We start from the raw sequence: 18,694 nt of genomic DNA, 5'->3' as shown, positions 1-18,694 counted from the left end.
AGGGTAGGGGAAGAGAGGGTGAACGACAGAGAGAGAGAGAAGGATAGACGGGGAGAGAAGGGTAGGGAAAGAGAGGGTGAAGGACAGAGAGAGAGAAGGATAGACGGGGAGAGAAGGGTAGGGGAAGAGAGGGTGAAGGACAGAGAGAGAGAAGGATAGACAGGGAGAAATAAGGGTAGGGGAAGAGAGGGTGAAGGACAGAGAGAGAGAGTAGGATAGACAGGGAGAGATAAGGGTAGGGGAAGAGAGGGTGAAGGACAGAGAGAAGGATAGACAGGGAGAGATAAGGGTAGGGGAAGAGAGGGTGAACGACAGAGAGAGGGAGAAGGATAGACAGGGAGAGATAAGGGTAGAGGAAGAGAGGGTGAAGAACAGAGAGAGAGAGAAGGATAGACGGGAGAGATAAGGGTAGGGGAAGAGAGGGTGAAAGACAGAGAGAAGGATAGACAGGGAGAGATAAGGGTAGAGGAAGAGAGGGTGAAGGACAGAGAGAAGGATAGACAGGGAGAGATAAGGGTAGAGGAAGAGAGGGTGAAGGACAGAGAGAGAGAGAAGCAACATGGAGGAGAGTTGTGTGCATGTGAGGAAAGCATAGTTCCATAGTACCACACAAACACACACATCCATCTTTCGCTGCAGAGCAGGCCAACCACTGTTCTACAGAGCAGCAGGTGTAAGCATTCCCATACATCTAGTCTACAGTCTACCATACAGTCTACAGTCTACCATACAGTCTACAGTCTACCATACAGTCTGCAGTCTACCATACAGTCTGCAGTCTACCATACAGTCTGCAGTCTACCATACAGTCTACAGTCTACCGTACAGTCTACAGTCTACCATACAGTCTACAGTCTACCATACAGTCTGCAGTCTACCATACAGTCTACAGTCTACCATACAGTCTACAGTCTACCATACAGTCTACAGTCTACCATACAGTCTGCAGTCTACCATACAGTCTACAGTCTACCATACAGTCTACAGTCTACCATACAGTCTACAGTCTACCGTACAGTCTACAGTCTACCATACAGTCTACAGTCTACCATATAGTCTACAGTCTACCATACAGTCTACAGTCTACCATACAGTCTACAGTCTACCATACAGTCTACAGTCTACCATACAGTCTACAGTCTACCATACAGTCTACAGTCTACCATACAGTCTACAGTCTAGGGTGTCAACAGGTTTTTTTCCCCCCCACCTTTATTTAACCAGGTAAGCTAGTTGAGAACAAGCTAGTTGAGAAGCTAGTTGAGAACAAGCTAGTTGAGAACAAGCTAGTTGAGAACAAGCTAGTTGAGAACAAGCTAGTTGAGAACAAGCTAGTTGAGAACAAGTTCTCATTTATAAACTGCGACTTGGTCAATATAAAGCAAAGCAGTGTGACACAAACAACAACACAGAGTTAGACATGGAATAAACAAACATACAGTCAATAATACAATAGAAAAGGTATATATACAGTGTGTGCAAATGAGGTAGGATAAGGGGGGGTGAGGCAATAAATAGGCCATAGTGGCGAAATTATTACAATATAGCAATTAAACTTAACACTGGAGTGATCAATGTGCAGAAGATGAATGTGCAAGTAGAGATACTGGGGTGCAAAGGAGCAAAATAAATAAATAGCAGTATGGGGATGAGGTAGTTGGATGGGCTATTTACAGATGGGCTTTGTACAGGTGCAGTGATCTGTGAGCTGCTCTGACAGCTGGTGGTTAAAATTAGTGAGGGAGATATGAGTCTCCAGCTTCAGTGATTTTTGCAGTTCGTTCCAGTCATTGGCAGCAGAGAACTGGAAGGAAAGGCAGCCAAATGAGGAATTGGCTTTGGGGGTGACCAGTGAAATATACCTGCTGGAGCGCGTGCTACGGGTGAGTTGTCCAGACCTCTGGTAGTCTCTATGGGGGTTAAATTCTCGGGCCGACTCTCTTCTCTGTAAACATCAATGATGTTGCTCTTGCTGCTGGTGATTCTTTGATCCACCTCTACGCAGACGACACCATTCTGTATACTTCTGGCCCTTCTTTGGACACTGTGTTAACTAACCTCCAGACGAGCTTCAATGCCATACAACTCTCCTTCCCGAGGATGTATAGTTGTATAGTTGTATAGTAAAACTAAATGCATGCTCTTCAACCAATTGATGCCCGCACTGTTTACAATCTACCATACAGTCTACAGTCTACAATATACAGTCTACTATACAGTATACAGTCTACCATACAGTCTACAGTCCACCATTCAGTCAGAGGAAATCTGGTTTCTATCTGGGTCTGCTGTATGTGCAGATGATAGATCAGAGGAAAGGTTTGGCACCAGATTAAGAGACTAAGATGATCATCTGAGGGAAGAGAATATCTCCAGCTGGTTACAACAGTCAGTCGATGTCTGCGTCCCAAATGTGCTCACAAGGCTCCGATCAAAATAAGTGTAGGAAATAGGCTGCTATTTGGGACTCAGCATGTTCAGTGCTCAATGCCAGAGAGGGTAGACTAAAATACGTGGCAAGAGAGCTAAGGTGGTGGTGGTGGGAAGGCTGTCCTGACCATTACTGTGTGTTTGTGTGTGTGTGTGTGTGTGTGTGTGTGTGTGTGTGTGTGTGTGTGTGTGTGTGTGTGTGTGTGTGTGTGTGTGTGTGTGTGTGTGTGTGTGTGTGTGTGTGTGTGTGTGTGTGTGTGTGTGTTCTGAATACAATGCTGTGAAGCAACTCTGGGTGACCTTAGATGGGAGACTGGTCTGGCTCTGAGACAGAAAAGCACTTTACCGTGAAATGCTTACTTACAAGATCATAACCAACAGTGCAGTTCAAGAAGAGTTAAGAAAATACTGTATTTACCAAGTTTTAAAAAAGAGTAAAAAGTAAAAAGTCACACAATAACAATAACAATAACGAGGCTATATACAGGGGGCACCGGTACCGAGTCAGTGTGTGGGGGTACACTGGAGTGATAAATGTGCAGAGGATGAATGTGCAAGTAGAAATACTAGGGTGCAAAGGAGCTAAATAAATAAATAACAGTATGGGGATGAGGTAGTTGATGGGCTATTTAGTTAGTTGAGGTAATTTGTACATGGAGGTGGGGTGAAGTGACTATGCATAGAAAATAAACAGCGAGTAGCAAAAGGAAATAGTCCGGTGGTGATTTTATTTATTGTTCAGCAGTCTAATGGCTTGGGGGTAGAAGCTGTTGAGGAGCATTTTGGTCCTAGACTTGGCACTCTGGTACCGCTTGCCGTGCGGTAGCGGAGAAAACAGTCTATGACTTGGGTGACTGGAGTCTCTGACAATGTTATGGGCTTTCCTCTGACACCGCCTATTGTATAGGTCCTGGATGGCAGGGAGCTTGGCCCCAGTGATGTACTGGGCTGTTTGCACTATCCTCTGTCGCGACTTACGGTCAGATGCCAAGCAGTTGCCATACCAGGCATTGATACAACCGGTCGGAATGCTCTCGATGGGGCAGCTGTAGAAGCTTTTGAGGATCTGGGGACCCATGCCAAATCTCCCGAGGGTGAAAAGGATATGTCGTGCCCTCTTCACGACTGTCTTGGTGTGTTTGGACCATGATAGTTCGTTGGTGATGTGGACACCAAGGAACTTGAAACTCTCGACCAGCTCCACTACAACCCCATCGATGTTAATGGGGGCCTGTTTGGCCCGCCTCTTCCTGTAGTCCACGATCAGCTCCTTTGTCTTGCTCACATTGAGGGAGAGGTTGTTGTCCTGGCACCACACTGCCAGTTCTCTGACCCCTCCCTATAGGCCGTCTGATCGTTGTCGGTGATCAGGCCTACCACTGTTGTGTAGTCAGCACAACAGTGGGCCATGTGAGCCATGCCCAGCCTTCAAAGCACTTCACGGCTACCGATGTGAGTGCCACGGGGGAGTAATCATTTAGTCAGGTTACCTTCGCTTCCTTGGGCACAGGGACTATGGGGGTCTGCTTGAAACATGTAGGTGTTACAGACTCGGTAAAGGAGAGGTTGAAAATGTCAGTGAAGACACTTGCCAGTTGGTCTGCGCACGCTTTGAGTACACATCCTGGTAATCCGTCTGGCCCCGCGGCTTTGTGAATGTTGACCTGTTTAAAGGTTTTGTTCACATCAGCTACCGAGAGCGTTATCACACTGTCATCGGGAATAGCTGGTGCTCTCATGCATGCTTCGGTGTTGCTTGTTTCGAAGCGAGCACATGAGATATTTAGCTTGTCTGGTAGGCTCGCGTCACTGGGCAGCTCGCAGCTGGGTTTCCCTTAGTAGTCTGTAATAGTTTTCAAGCCCTGCCACAGCCGATGAGCGTCAGAGCCAGTGTAGTAGGATTCGATCTTAATCCTGTATTGACGCTTTGCTTCCTTGATGGTTCGTCTGAGGGCAAAGCGGGATTTCTTATAAGTGTCCGGATCAGTCTCCCGCTCCTTGAAAGCGGCAGCTCTAGCCTTTAGCTCAATGCGGATATTGCCTGTAAACGGATTCCAACGGATTCTCAGAAGGCTGCCCAATCTGTGGCCCCTTTTCCTGCATCTTTTCTTCACGCAAAAGGCGTGGATCGTGGCCTGCTCCAGTGACAGCAGGATATCCTTCTCGTCGGACTCGTTAAAGGAAAAAGTTTATTCCAGTCCGCGATAAGTAATCACAGTTCTGATGTCCAGAAGTTATTTTCAGTTATAAGAGACGATTGCAGCAACATTATGTACACAATAAGCAAAAACACAAGTTACACAAAACGCTACAAAACTAAGAAAATAGCACAATTGGTTGGGAGAATGTAAAACATCATCCATGTTCTTCGGCGCCATCTTTCCATATGGCTCTGGTCAAAAGTAGTGCACTAATTAGGGGAAAAGGTGCCATTCTGGACGCAACATAATATCTGTCCAAACGGACTCTTAAATAAATACCCAACAATACTGGGGTCACTATTCGCTTTGAGTCGCTCTTTATTGCTTTTTGACATTTACTCTGGATGCTGGACAATAAGGCGTATCGATGTGTGTGTGTGTGTGTGTGTGTGTGTGTGTGTGTGTGTGTGTGTGTGAGTCTGAGGCAATAAGACATATCGGTGTGTGTGTCTGAGACAATAAGGCGTATCGGTCTGTGTGTGTGTGTGTGTGTGTGTGTGTGTGTGTGTGTGTGAGTCTGAGGCAATAAGGCGTATCGGTGTGTGTGTGGGTGTGTGTGTGTGTGGGTGTGTGTGTGTTTTTGTGAGTGTGTCTGGGACAATAAGGCGTACCGGCTTCCCAGCCACACACACACACTCACACTCACACACACACACACACACACTTCTCTCTCTCTTGAAGAAAGACCAACGAGAGATTATTGTAGTCTATAGATCTGCAGTAAATACACCTACAATGACCTACCATTGTATGAGTCATAATACCCATAAAACAAGAAAATGGTTCCAATCGTTTTTCCACCGGTAATGTTTCCCAAAGGGATTTTTAGAAACACTTAAAAGAAGGGCTGTGTTTCGTGTAGCCTTACCCTGGAGTGACATTTTGATAACTGTGTAAATCTCTCTAGGACAAGGTGACTTTTATCAATATATTTCCCCCTTCAAAATAAAATGCTAATTAGCTGCTAATGTGGCTAGCATAGTACAAATGCCATGATAATCTGGACGAGGCAAAGGTAAAAATCTCTGTGTGAACTATTAACTAAATTTAGTAATGAATAAATTGGCAAAATTTCATTAAATTGAAAATTCTGTGAACTGTTTTACATTGACACAATACCTGTTAGCAAAGGTGTCAGTTAGAGATGACGAGTAGGAACAATACCTGTTAGCAAAGGTGTCAGCTAGAGATGACGAGCAGGAACAATACCTGTTAGCAAAGGTGTCAGCTAGAGATGGCGAGCAGGAACAATACCTGTTAGCAAAGGTGTCAGCTAGAGATGACGAGCAGGAACAATACCTGTTAGCAAAGGTGTCAGTTAGAGATGACGAGCAGGAACAATACCTGTTAGCAAAGGTGTCAGCTAGAGATGACGAGCAGGAACAATACCTGTTAGCAAAGGTGTCAGCTAGAGATGACGAGCAGGAACAATACCTGTTAGCAAAGGTGTCAGCTAGAGATGACGAGCAGGAACAATACCTGTTAGCAAAGGTGTCAGCTAGAGATGACGAGCAGGAACAATACCTGTTAGCAAAGGTGTCAGTTAGAGATGACGAGCAGGAACAATACCTGTTAGCAAAGGTGTCAGTTAGAGATGACGAGCAGGAACAATACCTGTTAGCAAAGGTGTCAGCTAGAGATGACGAGCAGGAACAATACCTGTTAGCAAAGGTGTCAGTTAGAGATGACGAGCAGGAACAATACCTTTTAGCAAAGGTGTCAGCTAGAGATGACGAGCAGGAACAATACCTGTTAGCAAAGGTGTCAGCTAGAGATGACGAGCAGGAACAATACCTGTTAGCAAAGGTGTCAGCTAGAGATGATGAGCAGGAACAATACCTGTTAGCAAAGGTGTCAGCTAGAGATGACGAGCAGGAACAATACCTGTTAGCAAAGGTGTCAGCTAGAGATGACGAGCAGGAACAATACCTGTTAGCAAAGGTGTCAGCTAGAGATGACGAGCAGGAACAATACCTGTTAGCAAAGGTGTCAGTTAGAGATGACGAGCAGGAACAATACCTGTTAGCAAAGGTGTCAGCTAGAGATGAGATGACGAGCAGGAACAATACCTGTTAGCAAAGGTGTCAGCTAGAGATGACGAGCAGGAACAATACCTGTTAGCAAAGGTGTCAGCTAGAGATGACGAGCAGGAACAATACCTGTTAGCAAAGGTGTCAGCTAGAGATGACGAGCAGGAACAATACCTGTTAGCAAAGGTGTCAGCTAGAGATGACGAGCAGGAACAATACCTGTTAGCAAAGGTGTCAGCTAGAGATGACGAGCAGGAACAATACCTGTTAGCAAAGGTGTCAGCTAGAGATGACGAGCAAGAACAATACCTGTTAGCAAAGGTGTCAGTTAGAGATGACGAGCAGGAACAATACCTGTTAGCAAAGGTGTCAGCTAGAGATGACGAGCAGGAACAATACCTGTTAGCAAAGGTGTCAGCTAGAGATGACGAGCAGGAACAATACCTGTTAGCAAAGGTGTCAGCTAGAGATGACGAGCAGGAACAATACCTGTTAGCAAAGGTGTCAGCTAGAGATGACGAGCAGGAACAATACCTGTTAGCAAAGGTGTCAGCTAGAGATGACGAGCAGGAACAATACCTGTTAGCAAAGGTGTCAGTTAGAGATGACGAGCAGGAACAATACCTGTTAGCAAAGGTGTCAGCTAGAGATGACGAGCAGGAACAATACCTGTTAGCAAAGGTGTCAGTTAGAGATGACGAGCAGGAACAATACCTTTTAGCAAAGGTGTCAGCTAGAGATGACGAGCAGGAACAATACCTGTTAGCAAAGGTGTCAGCTAGAGATGACGAGCAGGAACAATACCTTTTAGCAAAGGTGTCAGCTAGAGATGACGAGCAGGAACAATACCTTTTAGCAAAGGTGTCAGCTAGAGATGACGAGCAGGAACAATACCTGTTAGCAAAGGTGTCAGTTAGAGATGACGAGCAGGAACAATACCTTTTAGCAAAGGTGTCAGCTAGAGATGACGAGCAGGAACAATACCTTTTAGCAAAGGTGTCAGCTAGAGATGACGAGCAGGAACAATACCTGTTAGCAAAGGTGTCAGCTAGAGATGACGAGCAGGAACAATACCTGTTAGCAAAGGTGTCAGCTAGAGATGACGAGCAGGAACAATACCTTTTAGCAAAGGTGTCAGCTAGAGATGACGAGCAGGAACAATACCTTTTAGCAAAGGTGTCAGCTAGAGATGACGAGCAGGAACAATACCTTTTAGCAAAGGTGTCAGCTAGAGATGACGAGCAGGAACAATACCTGTTAGCAAAGGTGTCAGCTAGAGATGACGAGCAGGAACAATACCTTTTAGCAAAGGTGTCAGCTAGAGATGACGAGCAGGAACAATACCTTTTAGCAAAGGTGTCAGCTAGAGATGACGAGCAGGAACAATACCTGTTAGCAAAGGTGTCAGTTAGAGATGACGAGCAGGAACAATATCTTTTAGCAAAGGTGTCAGCTAGAGATGACGAGCAGGAACAATACCTTTTAGCAAAGGTGTCAGCTAGAGATGACGAGCAGGAACAATACCTTTTAGCAAAGGTGTCAGCTAGAGATGACGAGCAGGAACAATACCTTTTAGCAAAGGTGTCAGTTAGAGATGACGAGCAGGAACAATACCTTTTAGCAAAGGTGTCAGCTAGAGATGACGAGCAGGAACAATACCTGTTAGCAAAGGTGTCAGTTAGAGATGACGAGCAGGAACAATACCTGTTAGCAAAGGTGTCAGCTAGAGATGACGAGCAGGAACAATACCTGTTAGCAAAGGTGTCAGCTAGAGATGACGAGCAGGAACAATACCTGTTAGCAAAGGTGTCAGTTAGAGATGACGAGCAGGAACAATACCTGTTAGCAAAGGTGTCAGTTAGAGATGACGAGCAGGAACAATACCTGTTAGCAAAGGTGTCAGCTAGAGATGACGAGCAGGAACAATACCTGTTAGCAAAGGTGTTAGTTAGAGATGACGAGCAGGAACAATACCTGTTAGCAAAGGTGTCAGTTAGAGATGACATGCAGGAGCTTGCAGGGATTTGTAAACTTGCATGATGTCTACTTTGATGCTAATTAGCATTTTCGAATCTGAGAGTAAATAGAGCCGAATATATTGATAAAAGTCACTTTATCCTAGAGAGATGTACATAGTTATCAAAATGTCACACCAGGGTAAGCCTACACAAAACACAGCCCTTCTTTAATTTATTTCTAAAATTCCTTATCGGAAAAATGAATGGTGGAAAAACGATTGGAACCATTTCCCTGTTTGACCGCTAGGTTTTATGGGTATTATGGCACCTCCACTGTGGGGAGGTGCCATGACTAATCAAATGTCTTCTATACTGAATAATAACCTCAGAAGGTCATGGGAATTTCTACTGATATGATGACTCGTCTATATCGTTTCATTGTACAAAATGTTCTGTCTTTTCCTAGCTTTGCCGTGACATTGGGTGGCTTTAATGACGTGGTTCTCATTGGTACCGCGTGGTACATGTTATGTGGTCAAAGTTAAATTAACATCAACAACCAGCCAGAGAGAGATCATTCGAACTTTCTGACCTGTAACACACTGTTCTAGAATGAGACGTGACTGGAATGTCTTTAATTGTGTGGAAAATGATGCGCGCATGGATAGGGCCAGAAGACTTTGTCATGATTCTGATTTGTCAGATACCTAGCAACAATTACAAGAAGCTGCCATGTGGGGAATTAAAGGTGGCTTGTTTCAGCTGGTTGTATCTTGTTTTTGATACCATGTCTTGTTTAGAGGTGTCTTGACTGATGTCACGTCTATGCTAATATGGCTAAAATACATTAACTGGCTAACCAACTGCAACGATGCATTTGAGAGACAAAAGTGCTCATTGTGCAAATGTATTTATGTTTTCAATAAACATTTGGAGACTAAATATAGTTTACATGTTGTCAACAATCTAAACAAACCCGGTGTGTTTTACCCCATAGTTGCGCACACATCGGTTTTGTTGCTAAACAACCAACCTGTCTATATAGTGCACTACTTTTGACCAGAGCCCTATGAGCCCTGGTCAAAAGTAGTGCACTTAATAGGGAATAGAGTACCATTTGGGATTCCTCCTGTATGATTTGGATATTCCAGAGAAGGTGAGCAAAACAGGGTGAAATGTGAATGCTTGGTACTGTTGCATTGACGTAATAATCACGTTATAACAGCTACACAGTAGCACTGACAGAAGGGGGTGGGGGCTGCTAAAATCATTCAAATGAATGGTTCATACACACTGTGTTGTAAACACACACACACACACACCATCTCCCAGTCTCCATTACTTTTACAGAGAGTGACACCGGGGCCTTTGTTTTCCTGAGCTCAGTACTTCAGTCTGAAGCAGGAAGTGAAGAGCTCCCTGCTAACCAGCACTTCCTGCCACTCAAGAGTGATACTACTAATGATACTGAGGCTGGGAAGATGTGTGTGTGTGTGTGTGTGTGTGTGTGTGTGTGTGTGTGTGTGTGTGTGTGTGTGTGTGTGTGTGTGTGTGTGTGTGTGTGTGTGTGTGTGTGTGTGTGTGTGTGTGTGTGTGTGTGTGTGTGTGTGTGTGTGTGTGTGTGTGTGCGACAGAGCTCACAGCTACAGCACTGGTAACCTCTGTAAACAGACATCACACAGGTCTCCCTCAAGACATACAAAGAAACAGACACCGTAATAATGTTGTTTTAAAACGGCGGTAGAGAAAGAGGGACTGTAATGAAAACAAAGGAAACAAAAGAGGCTGAAGAGGAGAGGAGAGGTGAAAGGAAAGATAGAAACAGATAGATGTTCAAGGGAAGAGAAAGTGAAGGAGAGAGAGAGAATAAACTAAACGACAAAGGAGAAAGGGGGACTGGTACAGGAGTGAGACTGACTCTAAAAGAAAATAACCAAGAGAAAGAAAGACAAAAGTGAGAAAGGAGGGAGTGGCATGAAAATGGTAGGTGGAAAAGCATGAAGTTGAGCACCAAGGGTTCAACTTTATACAAGTAAAAGAGAAGATAAGTGATGAAAGACAAGGGAGAGCTAGGAAGGAGAGAGAGCTAGTTGGAAAAGACCTGGGAGATTGATAGTGGGAGAACAGGGAGAGGGAGTAGCAGATGGAAAACTGGGGGTGGTAAAAACTGAAGTAGCAAGGGATGGACTAGAGAGGTAGAGAGTGAGGAAGGGAGAGCAGGGGAAAGGAGAGAGTGATGGAGAGCAGGTGAGGTGAGGTAGCGAGAGAGGGAGAGTAAGGGGAAGGAGAGAGGGAAGTAGGGAGAGCAGGGGGAATGAGAGAACGAGAGCAGGGGAAAGGAGAGAAGGAGGGAGGGATAGCAGAGGGCAGGGAAGAGTGGGGGAGGGAGAGCCTGAGAGCCGGAGAAAGGAGAGGGAGGGGTAGCAGAGGGAAGGAGAAAGTGAGGGAGGGAGAGCAGGGGAAAGGAGAAAGGGAGGGATAGCAGAGGGAAGAAGAGAGTGAGGGGGAGAGCAGGGGAAGGGAGAGAGGGAGGGAGAGCAGGGGGAAAGGAGAGAGGGAGGGAGAGCAGGGGAAAGGAGAGAGGGAGGGAGAGCAGGGGAAAGGAGAGAGGGAGGGAGAGCAGGGGAAGGGAGAGAGGGAGGGAGAGCAGGGGGAAGGGAGAGAGGGAGGGAGAGCAGGGGAAAGGAGAGGAGGGAGAGCAGGGGAAGGGAGAGAGGGAGGGAGAGCAGGGGAAAGGAGAGAGGGAGGGAGAGCAGGGGAAAGGAGAGAGGGAGGGATAGCAGAGGGAAGAAGAGAGTGAGGGGGAGAGCAGGGGAAGGGAGAGAGGGAGGGAGAGCAGGGGAAGGGAGAGAGGGAGGGAGAGCAGGGGAAAGGAGAGAGGGAGGGATAGCAGAGGGAAGAAGAGAGTGAGGGGGAGAGCAGGGGAAGGGAGAGAGGGAGGGAGAGCAGGGGAAGGGAGAGAGGGAGGGAGAGCAGGGGAAAGGAGAGAGGGAGGGAGAGCAGGGGAAGGGAGAGAGGGAGGGAGAGCAGGGGGAAAGGAGAGAGGGAGGGAGAGCAGGGGGAAAGGAGAGAGGGAGGGAGAGCAGGGGAAAGGAGAGAGGGAGGGGGAGGGCAGGGGACGGGAGAGAGGGAGGGAGAGCTGGAGAAAGGAGAGAGGGAGGGAGAGCAGTGGAAAGGAGAGAGTGAGGGGGAGCAGAGGGAAGAAGAGAGTGAGGGGGAGGGCAGGGGAAGGGAGAGAGGGAGGGAGAGCTGGAGAAAGGAGAGAGGGAGGGAGAGCAGGGGAAAGGAGAGAGTGAGGGGGAGAGCAGGGGAAGGGAGAGAGGGAGGGAGAGCTGGGGAAAGGAGAGAGGGAGGGAGAGCAGGGGAAAGGAGAGAGGGAGGGAGAGCAGGGGAAAGGAGAGAGGGAGGGAGAGCAGGGGAAAGGAGAGAGGGAGGGAGAGCAGGGGAAAGGAGAGAGGGGAGGGAGAGCAGGGAAAGGAGAGAGGGAGGGAGAGCTGGGGAAAGGAGAGAGCGTTGGAGAGCTGAATAGAGAAGTGGAGACTCACAGTTCCAGGAATGTTACTCCCTATGGGGGGGTTGTAGGGTTATGGAGGAATATATTTGTAAAGAGGAGGAGTGAGGTCCGAATTATGAGTGCGTGTGTGTGAGTGCGTGAGTGCATGTGTAAGGAGAAAGATTTGAGATGGCCAGCCAGTGGAATATAGCACGACAGTAGCAAACACACACACCAAGATAGCTAACAATAGATGATGTTCTGAGCATAATATGGTTTATGATCATGAATGATTAACAAGGTACTCAAGCAAAACCACAAGATACTGTCAGTGTGTGTGGCTACTATCAGATACACAACATGACCAAAAGTATGTGGACACCTGCTCATTGAACATCTCATTCCAAAATTATGGGCATTAATATGGAGTTGGTCCCGCTTTGCTGCTATAACAGCATCCACTCTTCTGGGAAGGCTTTCAACTAGATGTTGGAACATTGCGGCAGGGACTTGCTTCCATTCAGTCACAACATTATTAGTGAAGTCAGGCACTGATATTGGGCTATTAGGCATGGTTTGCAGTCTGTGTTCCAATTCATCCCAAAGGTTCTCGATGGGGTTGAGGTCAGGGCTCTGTGCAGGCCAGTCAAGTTCTTCCACAACGATCTTGACAAACCATTTCTGTATGGACCTCACTTTGTGCACGGGGGCATTGTCATGCTGAAACAGGAAAGGGCCTTCCCCAAACTGTTGCCACAAATATGGAAGCACAGAATCGTCTAAAATGTCATTGTATGATGTAGCGTTAAGATTTCCCATCACTGGAATTAAGGGGCCTAGCCCGAACCAAGAAAAACAGCACCAGACCATTAATCATCCTCCACCAAAAATTACATTTGGCACTATGCATTCAGGCAAACCCAGATTCGTCCGTCGGACTGCCTGATGGTGAAGCGTGATTCATCACTCCAGGGAACGTGTTTCCACTGCTCAAGAGTCCACTGGCAGTGAGCTTTACACTACTCCAGCAGATGCTTAGCATTGCTCATGGTGATCTTAGGCTTGTGTGTGGCTGCTCGGCCATGGAAATCCATTTCATGAAGCGCCCGATGAACAGCTCTTGTGCTGACGTTGCTTCCAGAGGCAGTTTGGAACTCGGTAGTGAGTGTTGCAACCAAGGACTGACAATTTGAATGCATTACGCGCTTCAGCGGTCCCGTTCTGTGGGTGGCCTACCACTTGCCAGCTAAGCCGTTGTTGCTCCTAGACGTTTCCACTTCACAATAACAGCACTTACAGTTGACTGGGGCAGCTCTAGCAGGGCAGAAGAAAAATGAATTGACTTGTTGGAGGTGGCATCTGATGACAGTGCCACGTTGAAAGTCACTGAGCTTTCCAGTAAGGCCATTCTACTCTCGATGTTTGCTGTGGAGATTGCATGGTGCTATGCTCGAATTTATACACCTGTCAGCAACGGGTGTGGCTGAAATAGTCGATTCCACTAATCGAAGGGGGGTCCACATACTTTTGTATATATAGTGTATAAATCACACCTACACACTACAGCTTTTACTGAGAGACAGACAGAAAGAGAAAGAGAGGAAGAGGTGCAGATTAAAAATGCAGATTATGTGTTAGTGTGCATGCATGTCAACAAGACCAATGTTTGTCACAACCTGAATCGTTCAGCTTTCTTTGACAACCATATATCTGTAGAGTATATATACAGTATGTGGTTTCTGTATAGAGAACTCAAAGTAGATAATAAAGTATCAAGTATTCAATTGTGAGTGAGAGTCACGCCTATTTCCAGATGATTTTTTTATCATGCTGGTTGAGCATCTTCTACTCCTCTCCAGTTGTATGCAAAGAGAACATTTTCTTTGTGGATTCTAAGTCTATTATCTTTCCTGTCTGGTTAACAGACATTATAATAGATCCTCTTTCAGTCTGTACAGAACAGATCCCACACAATACAGCCAGGCCCAGACAATATAATACACGCCCAGCCCAGACACATGACCTAACCATGGCTCAGCCTACCTCCCACCAAAACAATATCCCAGTCAGCTAAGCATGCCACTGCCACTCGATCCACTATCCTGGCTATGTACAGCTCCAGTCTCCAAGGAGAACAGACAGGAAGCACAGGGCTGGGTGGTGACTGGCCAACCTTTAGGGCTCCATGTGGCCCCAGCATGTTCTCTGAGGAGCTACTGTAACTGGACAGCTGACAGCTAGGGGTCACAGCTAATGAGGGTCAGAGGTTCATGACCTAGCTGTCAAACGGTGACAGTGGAATGAAAGTTATAGCAGACAGGGCCAGCACAACACACCCTCATAGAGGACCATGTATTCATTATTATTCCATTCTATTTATATCAGCAGTCTGCCAATGGGAGAGCATGATAGGCTGCTAGGCTTATCCCACAAAATCTGCACACACTATACAGTACAAAGTGAAAGACTTGGAGACAGACACATTGGTTGTTATGGTTACAGAGGATGTAAGTGACAGAGGGAGGGATAGTTGAGGGGAGATGCAAATAGTGCCTGTCTGGTGTGTGTTGTTGTGTAGACATGAGGCCAAGTGATCTACACCACCAGGTTCTATGTAATAGACAAGTAGTACACAACTGTCACTAACATTTAGGTTGTGTCCCCAATGGCATCCTGTTCCCTATATAGTGCATTACTTTTGAGCAGAACCCTATGGGCTCTGGTCAAAAGTAGTGCACTATATAGGGAATAGGGTGCCATTTGGGACGTTGACTTATACTCACTCTCTCCCTCTATCTTGTCAGGGTTGCGGCTCCACGCTATCTGTCTAGTGTCCTGTCGTATCTGGAAGGTCCTCCTCTCCGGTCGCTGGGACTTCTTCTGGTAGAACACGGTCATGACCGTTCCAATCTCCAGACTGTGGAGGATGCGGGTGCCCTCCTCGGACCAGTCCAGCATGCGGGATGTGGTGGCCGGGCCTGTACCGGGTCCATTAGTGGTGGTCTCATCCCGGTCCCCGTTGACGCTACTGCTGCTACTGAACCTGGCTGCACACATCTTCACTGCATGTGTAGTTTCAACGTAGTTTATAAGTTAGAGAAAAGGAGAAGGTAGTTACAGTCACATTCCGTTGCCTGGATACAAGGACATGTCACAGAGGCTTAGTGATTTCAACTTGTTGTGGTTTCAGAGTTAGGGAAAAGGATGTTGTATTCCTTCAACTTGGCCTAAAATCGATGGAGGGCGAGTACCACAGTTATCCAGTTATCCTTAGTTACATGCATTGGTGGCCAGGGTGCATAGGTCATTGCCAATCCAATGGCAAAATGAGAGAAATGAAAAACAGTAATAACTAATCATCAATGGAAGTCATTAATAACAGTGTAATAACTTAACAAACACTTGCACTTGTAGGTTATTATTATAAAGAATAAAACCCAGTTTTCCATCCCATAATTTACACCTCTAAAATTAGCAGTAGGCCATGAGCATGAAGCTGGAATTTGAGACAACTGTATCCATCATTTCTAGAAGTAAGGATGCTCCTCCATCCAGGATGTGATTTATTCTCCAGTCTACTTTCTGGGGGAGTGGATGGATCCCCGTGTTATCCTTTCCAGATGCTTCTGGCAGAAACACAAAAAGATCAGACTGAGGGCCAGAGAAGTAAAGAGAGGCAAAGCTGTTCCCCTCATTGCCCGTTGGACTCGGGTTTCCATCCAGGGTTCACGTTAGGCTGGCCCGTGGTTAATTTATGCACTAGTACAATTAATGCACAGTCCAGTCCGGTCCACTCGGCGGGTAGATCGGTTACAGACAGACAGACAGCCCTGCCCCTGGATCCAGCATAGGCGCACACACACAGTGTCACACACACATCTCTGCCTCCCTGCCTGAGAATCAGTCCGGGATACGGGAGCGACACATACATTCAGTTTCAATTATGTAACGATAAAAGACAAGTGGGCTGCCCAATGTTTTTGAGGCCGTCCGTGAAACAAATCACACCGCTATGGACCGAGCGGCGCTCGGTTGGCGCAGTCGGGAGCGCGTGGATACCGGAGACTGGAGCGGCCGTGAGAGACCAGTGCGTTCCGTCCAGGCAGACCATTCCGCTCTCCCTCACACCCACGGCGGACACATTTCCCGGCACAGGCCGCCGAGAAGCACTGCTCCGCGGTTCATGCCCCTCCTAAAGAAACCATTTCCTTCAGTACAAGATAAGAGTGAAAATTTGTCTTCTCGGTGACCGCCGGTGCAACTACAACCGTTGGTCTGTCAGTCTGCCTGTGTGCGTCCTCCTCTCCTCTCTGCGAGAGACGTCTTTAGAGGAAATTAAGGTTAGCAGACCGGAAAAGCTTTTAGCTGGATTTTTTTCTTCTACTTGTGCTGTAGCCTATAGAAGAAAGATGGGGGGAGTGGAGGGAGAGAGAGACAGCAGGGCTGGGAACGGGAACCGAGAGGGGGGAGAAGAGAGAGTGAGAGGTGATATGGTGGAGAAACGGCGACATCCGCGGGCTTTGAGGAGAGGTGCAGCATTGTCTGCAAGAGCTCTGGTCAATCAGAATAACAGTTCAAAGTGATGTGACTGAGTGACTGAGCTAGAGGGTCAGAAGTCAGGGGTTAAGAGTAGGGGATTGGAGTTAGTTGGGGTCAGAAGTGTGATATTCCTTTGTGACTGGACTAATGAAATGGCTTAGTCCTAAACACGGCAAAAAGCCAGTCTAAAGCAGGGGTGGCTAACTCATTCCATGGAAGGCCTAGTGGCTGCAGGGTTTTGATTTTTCCTTGCAATAAAGACAACCAGGTGAGGAAAGTTCCTGACTAAGTAGAACCTCAATACATCAATCAAGTACAGGGGGGGGGGCGAAAGCAAGCAGACACTGGGCTCTCCATGAAATGAGTTTGACACGTGGTCTAAAGAGTGCCTTACCCATGGTCTTACAGGATGACTGTCTGTGGAGTTTTAGGGAGTAATGGTTGCTTAAGTTGACAGTTGAATGCTGTCTTTCATTGTTTTGAATACAGTGCTTGTGTTTGGAAAGCTCCATTATACACTGAGTATATGAAATATTAAGAACACCTGCTCTTTCCGTGACATGGACTGACCAGGTGAAAGCTATGATCCCTTCTTAATGTAACTTGTTAAATCCACTTCAATCAGTGTAGATGAAGGGGAGGAGACGGGTTAAAGAAGTATTTTTAATCCTTCTGCGATATGGATCGTGTATGTGTGCCATTCAGAGGGTGAATTGGCAAGACAAAAGATTTAAGTGCCTTTGAACTGGGTATGGTAGTAGGTGCCAGGCACACTGGTTTGTGTCAAGAACTGCAACGCTGCTGGGGTTTCATGCTCATCAGTTTCCCGTGTGAAACAAGAATGGTCCACCACCCAAAAGACATCCAACCAACTTGAAACAACTGTGGGAAGCATTGGAGTCAACATGGGCCAGCATCCCTATGGAACGCTTTCGACACCTTGTAGAGTCCATGCTCTGACAATTTGAGGCTGTTGTGAGGGCAAAAAGGGGGGAGGGGGGGGGTGCAACTCAATATTAGTAAGGTGTGTTTGGTATACGCATTGTTTATGCTAGACTAAGGCATATTCATAGTGTGTGTGTGTTTTGACAGATGAACGATGCTAGTGTCTGTGTGTGGGAGGAGGCAGTCTGAGATGACATCACAGCTGTGCTATAGTCTAATCACATCCACATGTCAGCTGGGTGTGTCTCCTCCACTCTTGCCAATGGCCAGCCAACAGCCAATCACAATGCATGGAAAACCCTCTCATTTTATGAGAATGGGGAGCCGGAAGGAGTGTATTATATGGTGTGTGTGTGTGTGTATCAGTGTGTGTGTGTGTATCGTGTGTGTGTGTGTGTGTGTGTGTGTGTGTGTGTGTGTGTGTGTGTGTGTGTGTGTGTGTGTGTGTGTGTGTGTCAGAAGACAGAGAGGTATTCATGTGGGGTGAAGTGAAGGGGGAGGCATGTTACCCCTAAATCAATTCTTCACACACAGTCAGTCACATTTCATGGCCAAATTAAATTACAGAGCACATCTTGTTTTCACAGAGAAGAGTCAACACACCACACAAAGTGTAGACACACCACACAAAGCGTGGCTGCTCCAAACATGCTATAGAATGCTTCCTAAATGGCACCCTATTCTCTGTATAGTTCACTACTTTTCACCATAGCCCTATGGGCCCTGGTCAAAATTAATGCACTAAATAGGGAATAAGGTGCCATTTTGGATGGAGACATTACAGTGGATGAGTCTGGCTGGAGTATGTTTGGGTCAGTTCATAATATGTATGACAACAGATCATTGTAGTACACTGTTTGACTGCACTACAACGGAAGTATTCAGACCCCTTGACTTTTTCCACATTTGTTATGTTACAGCCTTATTCTAAAATAGATTAATGTCGCGCCCTGACCAAAGAGAGCTTTTTGGTTAGGTCGGGGTGTGACTAGGGTGGGTTATCTAGGTTATTATATACAGTGGGCAAAAAACTATTTAGTCAGCCACCAATTGTGCAAGTTCTCACACTTAAAAAGATTAGGGAGGTCTGTAATTTTC

General features: G+C 46.6%; 1 protein-coding gene across 1 annotated transcript in view; it reads right to left on the bottom strand.

The window, feature by feature from the left end:
- LOC135513120 (1-phosphatidylinositol 4,5-bisphosphate phosphodiesterase gamma-1-like) overlaps positions 1–16,484 on the bottom strand; it is a 73,109-nt gene extending 56,625 nt beyond the window's left edge. Inside the window, exon 1 of the mRNA XM_064935844.1 lies at positions 14,896–16,484. Within this exon, the coding sequence (XP_064791916.1) occupies positions 14,896–15,169 (274 nt within the window). The 5' untranslated portion in view covers positions 15,170–16,484. The remainder of the gene's footprint in view (positions 1–14,895) is intronic.
- Between the last annotated feature and the right edge of the window lie 2,210 nt (positions 16,485–18,694).

Source organism: Oncorhynchus masou, chromosome 24, assembly GCF_036934945.1.
Source record: "Oncorhynchus masou masou isolate Uvic2021 chromosome 24, UVic_Omas_1.1, whole genome shotgun sequence".
Taxonomy (NCBI): Eukaryota; Metazoa; Chordata; class Actinopteri; order Salmoniformes; family Salmonidae; genus Oncorhynchus; species Oncorhynchus masou.
This window is presented reverse-complemented; position numbering and strand designations above follow the sequence as displayed.